We start from the raw sequence: 16,878 nt of genomic DNA on the forward strand, positions 1-16,878 counted from the left end.
TCACGAGTCTCTCGCAGCATTGTGGAGGAATTCATCGCTACAGTTCATTCAGGTTTGTGGACATTTGTTTATGCACAGTATTAAATAAGGTTGAGGTCTGAACTGTGATCGGACCCATGCAGCACCTTGATTCTTTTCTTTTTCACCCATTCTGTTGTAGATTTGCTGCTGTGTTTGGGATCATTGAGAATTTATGGACAATTTCATGTCAATAGCACCTTTAGAAATAGATTTACTTGGAAATTTGGTGATGTGTTCAATGCTTATTTTACCTGCTGTAAAATGCCCAAACATCTGCTTTTACACAGGTGCTTAAACTTACTGATTCCTAGTTTATCAAGTAGGCTTGATTAGCAGTACCTGGCTGTTACTTACGTCGTCCTATGGAAGCGGTAAAGCTGTATTTAGTTTGCATGGAGTCCTGTGAAAACTTAACCACTCATAAATCATAAGCAGCTGAACGCGTTGGCATAGCATTAAAGCAGAAAGCACAACTTGCACCCTCAGTAGTAATAATAATAATAATACAACTGCCTGACACATCTCTGGTTGCAGCCACTTAGTTTTATGCTTTTCCAGTAAAATTTAAGATGGGAACACTTACTCAGCATGCCCATCACTGGGGCAGCGCAGAGCCTCACTGATAAATGAAGCAGGTATTTAATAAGCACGCAGTGAACCGAGTCGTAAGCTGGATGCTGCCCATAAATCCAGAGTGTTCTCGGGTAGAAAAATCCCTTCAAAGGTGACGTGTGAGGGGGAAAAAGACACTGGAGCCACACGAGTTTGTGATCACATGAGCACTTTGTTATTTAACATCCATAGTAGTTTGATAATGTCATACGTACACATCATATAGTCTGGACACAGAGAGAAGAGCAGTGTCACTGATGCTGAAGGTATTTACAGGCAGCCGGGAGAGAGAATGCAGGGAGAAAACAGACGAGAGAAACAAAGATCACTCCTTTCTTTCCTTCTCTCTTATGTCACTCCTACAAGTATTTTAATGCACAACATCCCAGATATCTAAATGCTTAATTCTAAAAAGAAGTCTCTCTTTGCCTCTGGCGCCCTGGGCCTCCCTCGCCCGTCTCTGTTTTAATTACTGTGTGTTTATTTCTGTCGGTCCCCGGTGAGCTCTGAGCAGGATGGCAACGAACAGCAAACCTTCCTCCAACGTGACGGGCAACTTACAGTCAGCAGGTTGGTTAGCAGTGAGACTAAAGCTTATGCTCGCTTTCTGTAGTCAACATAAAATGCACTGAGAAACCTTTAATAACATTTGTACGTACAGCTCTACAGCAGAAATGAATTCAGGAGGGTTTTAAATATATTTACATTTGGATGAAATGTTAATCATCTCGCTGAAATTAGATGTTAAAAGTCTTACATAAAAATAAAAACTATACAGCAACGGAAAACTGAAATGGTGAAATTATATCCTATGTGAGATTTTCAAAAAATACACAAGCATTCATTTATTTAATATATGTACATTAATTTGACCTGTTTATAATTTTCCAGACTGGCCTTCTGTATACGTTTAAAGTATACAGTCGGAATTTTAGTTCTCCATCAACTCATTTTGAGCCTAAGGCCACATTTTGCACCTGAACAGGACCCCCCCAGAGCCTCCATCACAAACAATGTGTCGGGGTTTCCCTTTAAACATCAAAAATATCACCACAGATCTCCTTTTCTTTCACGTGAACGTGTGCAGACATAAATCTGGAGGACGCGTCGCATTAGACGCGTCAGAGCATGTACAAAATACACCATCAGGACAAATAGCTGGACAGGTGCCCCCCCCACCTGCACTCTTTAATGCACAAGTGTAGAACTCCAGGCCTCGAGGGCCTGCAGGTCTTAGATGTGTCCTTGATCCAACACAGCTGATTTAAATGGCTCCAGAGGCCTGGTAATGAACTCGACTTGACCCAGGGTGAGATCTAAACCCTGCAGGACACCGGCCCTCGAGGCCTGGAGTTCGACACTTGTGCTTTAAGGCATGAATGAGATCTTTGCACTTTGAACCAGAATAAACTTCCATGCTGGAGTAAATCCCATCATCCCCTTTTCCAAAGACACCTGCACAGCTATGCTTTGCTTTCATTTGACATCCATGTTTTCTGTAAGCATCCATTTAGGTGCTTCCCTCAACTTATTAAATAAATAGAATTTATCAGACGTTTAAGTCACTAATGCATTTACAGTATGTACCAATAAATCGGGCCGTGTTACCACCAGCTCAGTCCTGCCATCCTCACAGGTTGTCAAGTCTTCTTAGATGTGAGAGTGAGGAGAGGGGGAAATAGGACGGTAAGGAAAAGCAAAAGATTTCGAGAGATTTCATGCAAGTCGTCGGTGTCAACCATGGTTTTATCCCAGCTGTGAGGAAAGGAGGATTACTTTGACTGTCTATCCATCCAACAGTCACGCTTAAACGAAGGCAGATCAAACAAAACGGAGGATAAAAAGAAAAAGCTGATTCTCCTTCTGCTCTCTTTTCACTTTGAATGTCTGAACAGCTGCTGTCACGAGCTCGTGTGCAGATCTCCACCGTCTCATTAGAATAATAAAAATATGCTGAATCACAGAACATTTATCCAAAAGCTCTTACATTCATATCAATCTTACCAAAAAGCAAAGACTCACTCGTTTCTACACGAATGCAAAGATCATATTAGCACTAAGTTTACAAGAGGACGTCAAACTAACCTGCGCCGGCACCGAGGGCGATCGTTTGAGCGGCGAGTTCAACGTGTGGCACAGCTGTACAGCACAGTGCAGCCAGGTGTGGAGCACGAGAGATCTGCCTATTTTTTTGAAATTAGAGCTGGATGATAAATAGACTGGACCTGCACATTGCTAAGCTAGAAGGAGAGGCAGAGAAAGAAGCGCTTGAGAGTCTTTGGGTTTGTTTGTGATCTTTGTGGGGTGCTTTTTTGTTTTTTGGATGTATGCATGCATACGTGTCTGGGTGTACCCTTGAAGCAGATGTCTGTTTGTGGTTGAGCCTGCATGCTTGCCCTCGCAGTCATGTCTGCATCCTCTCCAGCTTTACTACAATGATTTGTCTTTTTTTCCCTTTAAATTACAGATGAAAACGGGTTTTTGTGTGAGGTCCGTGTGCGGGAGGGATACCCTCCATGTCTGTTTGGCTTCACCTTTCGGACAGTTTTCTCTTGCTCAGCATTGCCCGAAACCAGGGGCATCCTGGCTGTCCTCCATGCTGTTGAGGGTGACGTAGACAATTGGAACCAAGCCCCGGGTGGAGCCCAGGGAACAGAGCAGCCAATCGGGGTCAGCCTTGCTCAGAACGCGCAGGATGTCGCCCTTGTTGAAGCTCAGCTGTCCGGGCTCGGTGGCGATGTGGTGGCACAGTGCTCGTACTTCGCTGAGAAATCAACATGGAGGCAGAAGGTGAGGATGAGTGATCGAAAAGTATTCGGAAACATTTTTTGAGGGAGGAATGCTTGGCATCACTTCCAAGTAACACTACGATAACACTGCAGGCAGTTCCTACCAGCTGGACTGTAGTTTGGCCTCAGCTGGGTACGTCGACGCTGGTGGAGCTGTACTTTGGGTGCGAGTTGGTGTGGCAGGAAGCTCCGCCTTTTTTCCGGGGCCTGCTCCAATGGTCAAAGCTACAAGGTCGAGAACAGACCGATCCAAGCCGAGCCAGCCAGATGGAGGTCTAAGAAACACAAACACAACGTGAAAACAAAAGGCCGATGTTAGTCCAGGTCAGTCTTTCGTCATTTGCAGCACGACATCAACGGCATCCAGTGAAGCAAAAATATATATAAACCCACTAAATTTGTAAAGAACTGGAAAATGTTCCTCAGGAAGAAGGTGATCGTTCTGTTCGTTTCAGATTAAGATATACAAATGATATTTTGGTGGTTTCAGTCATGAACATTTTCTCACCTGGTCTTTTGGGTTTTTGGCTTCTGTTCACCTCCTTCTGCTTTCGAGGGAGAACCGACACTAGAGCCAAAGAGCCTGCTCCAGCGCAGACTCTGTCCCTGTGAGGGGCTCTCATCCTGGGCTCCGCCGTGGCTCCCAGTCACCGTGACCTCCAGAGGGTTGGTGTGATTCTCCTGGTTGAGGACAGACTCTGGGGGGCTACCCATCCACGAAGGCCGCCCCCTGGATCCAGATGAGTCCCCGCTCAAGCTACTGCTGCTGCTCTTCCTGCCCTCACCTTCCTGAGAGGCCTCCGCTCCCTCCACCACTCCCTCTCTTGTGGGTGGGATTTGGCCCTGTCGTCTCTCCGATGACTTCTTCCTCTTCTCGGTCTTAACAAACTTTGTCCCCTCTGTGGATTGGTCGATGTAGACCTGGGAGGACTGCATGAGCTGGTACCACCAGCCGGCCTGCCTGTCTTGCCGCTGACGCCCTTCATCTGCAGGAAATCTGTCTTTTTCCTTCCTCTTGTCCTTCTTCTTTTTATCTTCATATTCTCCATGGCTCTCCTGTCCTACACCTTTCACCCTCTGCCCTTGGACCCCCCTCTCCTTCCATAAATGTGCAAACCCTACTTCCTTCACTGTCCCTCTGCAATCAGGCCCAGCTGTCATGCTCTGAGCTGTAACGCTCTCTTTCCTCAGCATCGATTTCCCCGCTGCTGCCTCTCTTCTCGATCCAACTCCCTCCATCCTTGGCCATGTTCCCTCTCGCCTGAGCCCCGCCTTCTCTTTCTTCACCTCTGCGCTTGAGTCTTTGACCATTTCACTGACAGTGTTGCTCCACCCCCTCATGAGCTGGAAGGTGGAGCACTTCGACTGGTCGACGCTCTGGCCTGCAGAGCAGAGCTGCTCTTTGCGACGAAGCTGCTCTTGTCCCTTTTGGAGGAGATGTGGTTCAAACAGCAGGTCCAGGTCAAAGGGGAGCAGTGAGAGAGGCTGCAGCAGGAGGAGGAGCTCCTCAAAGAGGGGCTGACACGGCCCCTGTGACAGGGGAAGGAAACCCCAAGGGCTGTAGTATGCGGCAATAATATCTGAATAAAAGATAAGAGAGGTAAGGAGGCGTCACAACAAGATGCACAAGAAGAAATCCGTCGTTTCAGTCACTATGGTCTTACCTTCATGCGTGTAGAGGTGATTGAACCAGAATTCCAAAGATTTCAGACTAAAACAGACAAACAGTCACTTATTTAAAACCTGCAGCAGAGTAAAAGTCTCCTGCAGAAGACATTTAAACAGTCATCACACCCAAAACTGAGTCTTTTAATCAGCTCTGACATGGTTTTAAAGGGGACCCGTCATGCTCTTTGTTATTCTCTGCTACTGATGATAATGGGGTCAGTGTATGGAAGTCATTCTTTAGCTCCCGAGTGATTTAGACGCTCAGTGTCATGGTTCTGGGTCCTTTTGACCAGTGTTTTGAGTTTTCTTGTGTTTTGGTGTCTTTTGTATTAGAATTAGTTTACCGCGTCCCTCTGTGTGTGTCTTTGTTTTTGTGTGTTTGTGTGAGCCCTTGTGTCTTGTTTCCCTCTTCTGTTCCCATGTTCCCCTCCTTGTGTGTCGTTCCACGCTCCCCCCATCTATTTTTCCCAGGCCGTCATGTCTCTCCTCTCGCTCTGTCTCGTCTCCGTTAACTGTTTCTGCGTCCCCCTCGTTATCTCCTCCTGTTATCTACAGAATCCATTTTGTTTCCCTAAGTGTGCTTTCCTCTCAGTTCCCGTGTCATGTTGGGAGTTAGTCTGCGTCTTAGTGTTTCCTGTTTTATTTTGACAGTCTTGGTGTACTTAAGCCTTCTGTTTCTGTCTGTCCAGCGTCGTGATCTGTCTTGTTCCCTGCCGAGTGTTCTGCCTTCCCACCTGTTTAGTTTCATGCGTATTCCCAGTTTAGTTAGTTTTTGTATTTCTGGTGTTCAGCAATGAAGCTGCCTTCTGAGTTTATTCTTGCCTTTGTGAGTCTGCATTTTGGTCCATTTCCGCCTTCACACGGCCAGCTTTGAACTCAACTCTTGCCTTTGTACTTTCATGTCCAACACACAGTTCATATATCCCAGAAGCCCCGCCCACCCACTGTTCAAACCTGTTCAAAGCCTATTAGAGGAAATCTGGGAGGTTGCCCCTGACGATGAAGGCCAGCATTAGGTAAACTGAAGTGTGAAGTATTCAACGTTACTTTACGTACCTCAAGAATAATAATTTAGTGCTGATTAGGCAAATATTAGGCCGTCTTTAAGGAATAACACCAGTTCAAAACACACATGAATACACTTCAGCTTATAAACATGTCCTCAGAGAGCGGGTAATCAAAACTTAGAACAAAAAGGTTACGAGAGACAAATAACAGCTCACAACATGATTACTTTTTTCATTCAAAAAAAAATCTGATTACATTTCACTGTAGGTTACACACATAGCCACAAATACACCAAAGCACTGACCAACAGGGGGCACTAATGTGCCAAGATATGCAGGAATGTACCAGAAAGAAATGGAACGAAGTCATGAATGCAAACAACGTGGGGTTTAAAATACTCAGAACGAGTTTTCAATAGTTTCTAATCTGTTTGACTTCAAGAATTCACAGATTGTGTTTTTCTTAACTGACTGAGACTTTCATCCATCACCTCTGTTATCGGACATAAACAGTAACGCTTTTAAATGCAATGCACTTCAGCACACCATGATGACCTCGAGAATAAACCTAAAGTAGAAACGTCACTATTTTGCAGTCACTAAGACCCAAAAACACAGAAGCTGTTGTCGTGTCAGAGCGAATCAGAGTGAGCTCGAGGCTCAGAGTGTAAACTGAGAATGAAAACAGCAGTAAATGAAACGACTCACTTGAGCAGGCCGAAGATGAAAGCATTCAGTCTCATGCTGTGGCTCGTGAGCTCCGAGTACTGGCTCACCTTTGAGAGCAGGCTGTGGAGAACACGTGTGGACGGGCCTGAAAGGACACACATTTCAGAAAACACATGTTAAGCTTAAACAACATCTGCAAAAGAATGAATGTAGCTGTTTGTGAATGCACCCCAAATAGAGAGGAAAGTACAACGAGTAAGCATTTTGGGACCCTGGTTAGAAGGTGAAGTTTGACATGGAGGTAAGGAGCTCATTTCTTTGTGCCCTGCTGCTCTGCAGTCACCTGAATCCTGCTCATGTCAGCGCTGCCAAAGGTCAAAGTTTCGTTTTGTTACAAACACAATCTATGCCTCCTATTAGTCATTTTTATTTTTTATCATATTTGTTTTTATTTATCTGCTTTGCAGTTCATATTTTATTTGTTCATGATTTTTAATCTTCTAATGTTTCATTTATCTTTCTAAATGTTTTACTGCTTGTTGTTTCCTTTCTAGTCTTGTGAAGCACTTTGTAGTTTTATTTTGAAAGGTGCCATTCTACTCTATTACTTCACTTCATCCTTCTGCACCATAGTTGTCTGCTCCGACACTGATGGTGAAAATCTTGCAGTTTAGTTCAACATGTCACTGCTTCATCACCTCTTAGAATTAGTCAGGCCTTTGTCAGCGCAGGGTCAGCATTACAGTGAGCGAGTCACTGCGGTGGATCAATACTAATGCCAACTTCCCGCAAAATCAACTTTAATTGTTAAGTATCGGTATGTCCCCTCCACCCCAGCGCTCTCACCCAGCTGTGTGGACGCCTCCACGAGGCTCCAGGGCTGACAGCGGCGCTGTCCAATGATCAGGTCCAGCACGTAGGCCTTCAGACCGTCCTGCAGCACGTCACGTAGAGCCGGACACAGATACTTCAGGATGAGGTGACCCACGTTGGGACTCACCCAGCTGTTCCCGAGCTTTGCCTGGCGGGTTGTAGAGAAGTACAGTCACAGACTCAGAGATACGAGCTTAACGCTACGACAAAACTGACATGTTATAGCGGGAACATAGAGACAGGGAGACTAGACATGAGACGTGGGACCAGGAAAGGTACAGAGAAAACATGGGGACAGAACAGGGACTGTCAAAATAAAACAGGAAGCACACGACAGGTACAGAGACACGGACTTGATACTGAACAGAGGGAACATGGAGTGAGTGACATGAGAAATGACTGACTGGGGAACATAATAAACACAAGGACAGAACTAAACATACACCAAACATGAGGGGCACAGGAACCAAAACCTAAAAACTAGGAATCACAAACTGGACAGCAAGAAACACAGAACAGAAACACTGGGTCACCGACCCCGAACCGTGACACTGTGGTCCACCTCACCAACTGATAAACTCACATGTGTTTGCCAGAAATTATATTATAATATTACCACTGTAACAATAAACGATAGATGTTTGTGTCATTGATGCTCTGAGACAAGATTACCCGACCGTGGGTGACAGTCTGACAGAACGCTCTGTCCCCCTGACACTGAATCTAAAGCTACTGAACCAAGCGCTGCTTTAGATGCAGCGTGTGTTTATTCTGTATTTGTCCCATATACAAATACAGAATAAAAATACAAATAAATATTACATAACATTTGCTACAAGTACACAAACAGCTTGCTCACTCTCACCAAGCAGTCAGGTGGCGCCATCTGATGGTGAAGCTGGTGTAATTCACCACAAAACACACATTTTGGTTCTTTTGCGCTTCATTGCAGTTGTGATGTGTTTGTGCAAATTCTATACGTATAACTTTGATCAGCCAGTAGAACCAGCGTGTGAGTTCATATTCACAAATGAGCAGTTCGTGCCATCGTGTGTGGCTGCCTCACCTGTGAACCCCAGGCTTACCTTAACATCGGGGTCTCTGCTGGTGCCGAAGTGAGCCACGATCAGATCCACTGCAGTGTTCACGGCTTTCACCAGAGCTGACGAGACAAACCGAGCAAAGCGTCTGTAAGTCCATCTTTTTATTTCTGTGTTACTGTGGCAACAGTCACATGGCAGTCATCTGTGTGCTATTTTACAAAACCCCTGCAGGAAGGTGAGGTACCAATATAATAATGAGTCTGAGCTCCAAATCTGCACTGTTAGATTTGCTACAGCAGTAAAGTTGTCTTCTAGGGATTTGACTCACATCAGTCTGAAAACAAGACAAACGTTGAAAGATATGAGTCACAAAACGCTGACAAAGAGTGCAATTCAGCTCCTACTGAGCAAAAAGCTTTTTAGCTTCACTTTGAAGGTAAAGCAAATCTTTGTGTCCTGGTTCATCTGTGAAATTGATTTTTATGAAAGTAAGGTGAAAGGGCTTAATCAGTCTGCTCAGCACTCATGTCGCTGCTCTCTACAGCTGTGTAAACCTGCATTATCTGGTAGGAGGATGATCTCCTCTCTCACTGCTGTGGCCTCGGATAACTCTGTGAGATCCACTTCATTTAGGGTGATTTGATTTTACAGTTCACAGATTTTTGATTTGATTTTACAGCTCACAGGTTGTCAGTAAAAAAAAAAAAAAAAAATGAAGGTGTCATCCTGCTTTTACATATTAGGAAGGACTAAAGTTGAGCATCTAAACAGGAACAGTGATGCCTTTTTTAACTGAAGAGCCAAATAATGTCTGAATTACCTTCTAATGGACTTTTATGGGATTTTTTCCTTGTATTTAAAGATCCATGAAAATTGTACTTTGTGTTTAATCAAAGTTAATGCAAACATGTTGCTCCTTATAACTATCTAAGAGTTGTGTTGTAGAAAAGCAAAGGGCGATCGTGGCTCAAGAGTTGGGAGTTCGCCTTGTAATCGGAAGGTTGCCGGTTCGAGCCCTGGCTTGGACAGTCTCGGTCGTTGTGTCCTTGGGCAAGACACTTCACCCGTTGCCTACTGGTGGTGGTCAGAGGGCCCGGTGGCGCCAGTGTCCGGCAGCCTCGCCTCTGTCAGTGCGCCCCAGGGTGGCTGTGGCTACAATGTAGCTGCCATCACCAGTGTGTGACTGGATGTGTAAAGTGCTTTGGGGTCCTTAGGGACTAGTAAAGTGCTATACAAATACAGGTAGTGCATGAGGTGAAATCTGATGTTTCGTGTTTGTATTTTGGCTTGTACACCGTTTCTGGAGGTTTTAAGCTCTTCTTTAAGTGTAACTAATTAACGCTTAGACCAGCAGCAGCTTTTGTTAGTGTGAAAAACAGTCAGATCCCTGAATCACACTCGTATTCAGTTACCAGACAAGGAAAAGCAAAAAAGGAGAACAGTGCACTTTTGTATGAAAGACTTAAGGGAGCTTGAATTTAGTGTGAACTCTCCTAACAAATCGATTAATTCTGTATCGTTCACAGACAGTAATATTTATAAATGTTGGGAGATCCCTGCAGCCTGTGAGCCCAGAGGCACAACAACAACACCATCACAATTTCTTAGAATAAAGACCCGCTTGTTGGTGTGTGTGGAGAACGGTAAGCAGTAACCCTAAACCTAACCATAACCTAATTAAACATTAAAACCACATTTGGAGTCAGAAAAATTCCTTCAAATTTGTGGGGACTGGGGTTTTGGTCCCCACAAAGATAGGAATACACACATAGGCATGCACACACACACAGAACCCCCACCTCTCTTCTGCGTCAGGTCAACAGAGATGTGAGACTGCGAGGACGAGCACAAAGAGGTGGTGGTGGAGGCGTCCGGGGAGAGGCAGAACTCCTCAGGCGGCTTCTCTGTCAGGGAAAAGTAGTCGGACAGGAAGTCGCTGTAGCTCTGCTGCAGCTTAGCTGATTGGCCCACTGCTGAGACACACACCAAGTCACTATTAGAGGCATTGAGGTAAGGAGCACACTTATATGAGCCTACTAATACTGCCAGTACTTAAAATATCTGAGTCTATTGTTTAAATATTTGATATTCTTGCAGGTCTCAACAGTGCCAAGAGATTTTTGAGCACCGTTGAGTCGTCCCAGCTTGTGGCCAGAGGGGACCGAAGGGAAATCAAAAACGTTGCGTCTGGCAGGTCGCGGCCCCAATCCAGCAGAAGCATGGCACCCCGACACCCTCTCCACTCCCAGAGGGTTTCGACGGCGGTACTCCCTCCATTTGAGAGCCTGAGGCGAGAGGTGGTGCGCTGTTGTGGGACGGGAGGTGTTAGGGTTGCGATAAAGGGGTCGGATTAGGGTTTGTTGATGAGACAGATGGAAATGATACGCAGGAACAAAGCAGATGAAGATGGGCGTGTGGAAAAGGTGAAGGGAGGACAGGAAAACGTTTAAGGTCATGCATGAAGGGAGAGAAGAAAGAGAAAAAGAGAACAGTAAGAATCTACAGGAGCTTCTTTTTGACAGTAAGTCAACAGAACTTTAATTCAATGCAGATTTTATAAACCAACTGCATCAGGACAAAACCTGCTGAGCGATTCTGTAGCGAAGGGCTGACAGTTAAAAGAAGGAAAATGTAAAGGCATGAGAGACGACGAGGGGAAGATGGCCTCAGTCAAAGCAAAGTGTGAACAGTGAAAAAAACTGTTCACCTATTTTAAAACAGCATTTTCTCATCAGGGATTTAATGAATAGTTTTTAACGGAAACGTGAGATTTATTTATGGGCGTACCATTATGTGTCCTGGCTGCGTGCCCTTTGTTGCCCTCCTCGTGCTTTGCAGAGTCGAGGCAGCCCAGTGGGCTCAGAGTGTCACTGTGAAGCGCTGGTAAGCCAGGCAGCCCTCCACGGCGGAAACAGTGTCCCTGCACTGCTGGCAGCATTGGTGGCACCGCCCCTCTCTTCAGCCCCAGTGATGAAGGAGGAGGAGTAGGGGGTAACGGCGCTGATGCCCCCGCCTGTTTTATTGTGGGCGGGGTCTGCAGGGGGCCGAGGCCGGCTGAAAGGGGGCAGGAGAGGCTGTGCGTTGGCTTAGGGCTGGGGGTGCAGGTGGAGCAGGTCCCGGAGCTGGGTGCTCCCTGGAGTCGGACCGGGGAGTAACTCCCAAGAGGCGAGGGCCTAACCGATCCAGGAGGAGGAGCCGTTGTGATGAGAGAACCCTGGAAGCTGTGGACTTTCTCAGCTGCGTCGTCGCCGTCCTCCCCGACTGGACCTCCAGAGCCTGAGCCCAAGCTGGAGCGGGCCTGCATGCTAGAGATGTAGCCTGTGAGCAGGGGCGCCAGGGGCTTGGGCTGGGGGGCTTTAGCTGCAAACTGGTGGTGGAAGGTAAAGGGCTGGATGGGAAGGGTCGTGGGCCGCTGGTCCTTGCTGTAGCGGACCACTGCTGAGCGGCTGTCTGCAGAACTGGAGAGACCACCTAGAAGAGCCCAAACACAAACTGCTTAGTTCTACTTTGCCACAAGTTTAACAGTACAAACCTGCTCTGACAGCAACAACAAACAAAGATATAAAAAGTCCTGACTCAAAACTGCAACTGAGGACTGTTAATGTACTGAATATATCCAGGAGTGTCACTATGTGTGTCTGTGGGTGTGCGCGCTTCACCGTTAATCCAGCCTGCTTCATATTTGTCGGCTGTATTGTTGAGTAAATGCGGTGCCAAGTTTGAGGTATTTTGATGGAATGCTTTTCATGTTTTTGTGCCTACTGTCTTTCCTCGGGGCAGACGAAAAGCTCTTCTTCTTAGATTATCACAACTAGCAGCAGCTCTGTCAACTCCCTGCATGTGAGACGTTCAGGGGACATATTTGAAATGCAGAAACAGAACCCTAACCCCGTCCACAAGTGAAGCATTTGCAATAATGAGCTGTCAGTGCTGCAGCTGCATAGCTAAGTGTTTAATGTGTTTACCAAGATGTCACAAATGCATCTTTTACTCCCATTTATATTCTCTTTGACCTCTTCTCTGAAAGCTGAGACAAGCTGACCTCAGTACAAATGTGTGTTGCAAATATTTATTTCCACTGTGGATTCCCTTTTGCTGATTATTTGATTTCTCGGTTAATAATTTAGGAAATAAAATAGGATTATCACAGACTCCTCCAAATTCCTCACACTGTCCAATCAACAGGCTAAAGCTAAAAGTCAATACATTTATAAAGACTCAAACACCACACATATTCACAGCTCAGATACTCAAACAAATAAATAAAGAAATGAAATAAAATCAGTACAGGCCGGCGTAGAAACTCATGAACCTGCAGGTCATCGCAGCTCAAGACTGCACAAACAGAAAGGTTAGAAGTGAAACCACAACACACAGCAGAAAACTGCCCGGTCATAAAGCTCAACCGCTCTTATCACAGAGAACCACACTGCTATTCACAGGCCCACATGCCCACACACACTCACTCACACAGACACACAAAGACAAACACACACATGCAGACTAAACCTGGGAAAGTCAGGAGACACAGCAGCGAGGAGAAGCCTTTGTCTGCAGTGTGTGTGTTTGTGTGTGTGCTCCTAGATCCAGCGCACTGGGTGACAGACAGTGACGTGTGACGTCAGCGGGGTTGCGCAAGCTGTTTGTCGCCCAACGGCCGGCCCACCAGTGCCACCTGACCCGAGTGCAGTAGCTGTTTCTCAGCCACAGAGGGCGACAACAAGCTGCTGTGGAAAGCGGGGGGAAGGGAGGGCGGAGTGAGAGGAATACACACCCAGCAGGACTCAGCTCCCACTGGGATGGAGAAGAGAAGCCCTCATTCTCCGACTCTGGATCTGCTCTGTCATCCTTCTAATTGGACTCATTTCTTTTCTCGCTAACTGGCCTCTCCCAACTTCATTCTTCTTCTTCCTCTCTGCCTGTTTTTCTCTTCAGCTCTTCTCCTGTTTCACAGATGAATCCATTAGACAGCCGAAGCTTTTCCTTTGCAGCTCTCTGCTTTATGTTAGCATCATTAGTGAGCAAGCTGTCTCCCAGAGGCTTTTACTGAAGCCTGTACTGTACTGCGGTGAAACAACACAGCTGACTGAAGTGAAGTCTAATGAATAATATATGTGCTGAGATTCTGCACAGCCTTTCATTACAGCCTTAAATTATCACGGCCTTTATAGACACAACGTTACAAACTAAGGGAGGAACGTGCCTCTATTCTTTGGGATGATCCTTTACCAAATTTCCCCTCGCCTTCTAAATTATCAATAAATCCTCGGTTTCACTTCCCAGCTGAAGGGCTTAAAGACGTGAAATACAATCTGTTTCAATCACTACTTTCATCTATACTCAGTAAATCTGGTGAGGTGACGTGTTCTAGGTTGTTCCTGCAGGTAGAAGGAAAGAAATACAACCTTTCCGTTTTGTGCATAAAAGTCTACAAGGACTATTTTAATTATACCCTCAAGTAAAGACAATATTCATTATTGTGATTTAGCTGTAACGTAACAGAAAAATCAGCTGTTAGATGATCTTCCGGTGTTGAATGCTCTAATGTAAAAATGTAGTTGAAGTGCGGCCCACAGGCTGGTTGTAGCACGCCGTATGTTTTCATGTATTATGGCGCAGCAGAGCAGGACGAAACCCAGAGAGCATTTCTCTTTAATTCCAAGAAACCTTGTTAAACACTCAGCCGAAGGCAGAAGTCTGTTTGTAATTATTAAAAGATCATACAAGTCCAAATTAAAAAGATTTTTTTATGTTCCTCAAATGATGTTCGGATGACCCAGTTTTCCACTAGCACTTGAATGCAGCATACATTTGTGAATCTGTGTGAAAAGTGCCTCAAAACTGCGCATGCACAAACGGAAGCTCATCATTTAACAATCAAACCTCAAACGTTTGTGCATCATTACTACAGGTACTGATCACTGAAGGTTTCCAAATATGTTTTTGTAACGCGTCTTCAAACGTGTGTAGATCAGAGCACATATTTGTGAATACCCACAAATCACACACATCTGTGACACATTTGAGGCTGATTTCTCTCCGTACGCCAGCCGGTCTACAACTATAAAAGGCGACAGCTGGGGCTTCCTGGGATATCACTCTCCCAGTGCTCTTTACCCTCCTTGGTCTTATTCCACAGGAATCCCAAGCATGTGTTTGTGTATTTACCTAAGCAGACAAACAGCGAGCAGCTGAGACTGAGCTGACGACGGTCACTGTTCTTATATGTACAGAAACTGATGGGTTAGTGACTTAATTCATAGAAATAAGTTATCTTGCACAGTTTAAAAGTACCTGAAACCCTAACGAGTCAGAGTTAGTGGCTGAAAACTTTCTGATTTTACTTAAATCCATCCATCCACCTCAGTCCAACACTGTATTTGTGCTACTCTTTGACAATAATCTTTATTTTAACATTAAATTACCAAGTACAGACAGTTATCTAATGCACAGTCTATCCATTTAGTGTACAGTACTGTACAAAAGTCTTGGCCCATCCCTCATTTTACTTTTTTTGCTTCCAAGGACACTCGTGATCTTTTAAAAATGAGCATTAGCTCTCTGGGTTTTCTGCAGGTAGTTTTCTTTGGACATTCCACTTCTATTTCTCTAATTTTCAGTTAGTTTCTCTTTAGATTTTTTGTTTGTTAAGCTACTTAATGCTCATCTATGAATCATTCGAGCCTGAACCAGTGTTGTAATTGTATATTTAGTCACTTTATTGCAGAGGGCTGGTGTGACAGCAGAGGACGTTAGGTGTAGGATGAGCTGTTGTGGCGATCCCTAAAAGGAGGAGCTGAAAGAAGAAAAACCTTTAAGCACTTTGTTACTAACAGCCTGTTGCAAACACACATCATTTGACCACATTTCTCAGTTCAATCTAAAAAAATTGAAAAGTTAACACAGTCTGAAGTATTTTTGCACCAACAAGCTGATTCCCAAAAAGTTATTAGCTCTGAGAAACTGGCGTGTGGCGTGTCTTTACACAATCTGAAGAAACTGGACAAGAAGAGGACAAAAAAAGAAGAAGTGGCAGGCTTACAAGAAACTATCCGCAGCAGACGAACAGCATCTGAAAATCATGTCCTCAAGAAATAGGAAATAAATCCAGCAAAAACCTGAAACAGGACCTGAGAGATGCATCTGGCCCTTGAGCCTCGATCCAGCTACTGTTCACTGAAGCCTCATCAGAAATGGTCTCAGTGAAAGGATGGCTGTCAAGAAGCCGTTCTTAAGGAAGGCAAACTGGAAGAAAAGGCTGCGGTAAGAACTGGACTGAAAACCAGTGGCAACAGGTCGTACGGACCCAAAGGGCAGGTCAAAGCATACCTGGAGAGAAAACCACAAAACAGAACACTGGGACCGGACGTCAACATTACTGAAGCCGTGTCACGACAGAGAGCAGAGCAAAAAACAGCCGACATCCAAAGAAGAGCTCCGAATGTCCTTCAAGAAGCTTGGAGAGCTACTCCTGAACTTGCCCGAGAGAGAATAAACGTGGTCATACCAAATATTGACTTTCAAGCTTGTTAGAATTGTACAAACTCTATTTTTGTCTTGATGCTGTATTTCCATGCATCTTATATCTGCACCCGTTTCTTTTTATCCCTGCAAAATATACAGGAATGAGGGTTGGCTGAAAACTTTTCCATAATGCGATATGTTAACGGCTTTACTCTCCTTTATTTTCATTCACAGATGCAGATGTTTCAACTTCAAATGATTTCTGTCCACCTAATTGTACAGTACAGAGTGCTTTCATTGATTCCAAATCCATCTTTTTTTTTTAATTCCTGATTTAGTCTGCAAGAATTACGCCTAAAACTCCACGTGTACTTGTAACAACCAGCATACTGTGCTAAATACATCCAAATTAAGCAGAATTGATCTGTTTTCAGGCACAAACAAAGGCAAAACAGGATTGTGCAGGAATACAGTGACATCTTAGTCATAAGTGACTAAGGTTGGCTGAGAAGGTGATGTGGGTACCATTTCAAGTTCAACAAGCCAAAAAACACTTGACACCAGTAGAAACTCCTCCGTCAGATTCCTCACATCTCTCAATTCTGGAAAATAATCCAGTGCTACAGATGGAGGTTTGTGTTGAGGTTTCTGAGAATAACTGATCTGTTAAGCCAAATGAAAGGGAGCTGAAAGGCATCACATTCAAACACAAACTTCATTAGAAGTTTCAGA

General features: G+C 44.9%; 1 protein-coding gene across 5 annotated transcripts in view; it reads right to left on the minus strand.

Moving 5' to 3' along the window:
* Positions 1-785: 785 nt before the first annotated feature.
* Positions 786-16,878, minus strand: part of rusc2 (RUN and SH3 domain containing 2) — a 42,602-nt gene continuing 26,509 nt past the window's right edge. For 2 of the 5 annotated variants that reach the window (XM_004555659.5, XM_004555657.5), the window contains exons 5-14: positions 11,470-12,153; positions 10,811-10,987; positions 10,482-10,655; positions 8,725-8,801; positions 7,613-7,787; positions 6,806-6,911; positions 5,087-5,133; positions 3,931-5,002; positions 3,527-3,697; positions 786-3,397 (exon numbers count right to left, since the gene is read on the minus strand). In XM_004555659.5, coding sequence (XP_004555716.3) covers positions 3,190-3,397; positions 3,527-3,697; positions 3,931-5,002; positions 5,087-5,133; positions 6,806-6,911; positions 7,613-7,787; positions 8,725-8,801; positions 10,482-10,655; positions 10,811-10,987; positions 11,470-12,153 — 2,891 coding nt within the window. In that variant the 3' untranslated portion in view covers positions 786-3,189. The remainder of the gene's footprint in view (positions 3,398-3,526; positions 3,698-3,930; positions 5,003-5,086; positions 5,134-6,805; positions 6,912-7,612; positions 7,788-8,724; positions 8,802-10,481; positions 10,656-10,810; positions 10,988-11,469; positions 12,154-16,878) is intronic. The other 3 variants (XM_004555658.5, XM_004555661.6, XM_023152555.3) reach the window with 3 other exon arrangements.

Source organism: Maylandia zebra, linkage group LG12 (assembly GCF_041146795.1).
Source record: "Maylandia zebra isolate NMK-2024a linkage group LG12, Mzebra_GT3a, whole genome shotgun sequence".
NCBI lineage: Eukaryota > Metazoa > Chordata > Actinopteri > Cichliformes > Cichlidae > Maylandia > Maylandia zebra.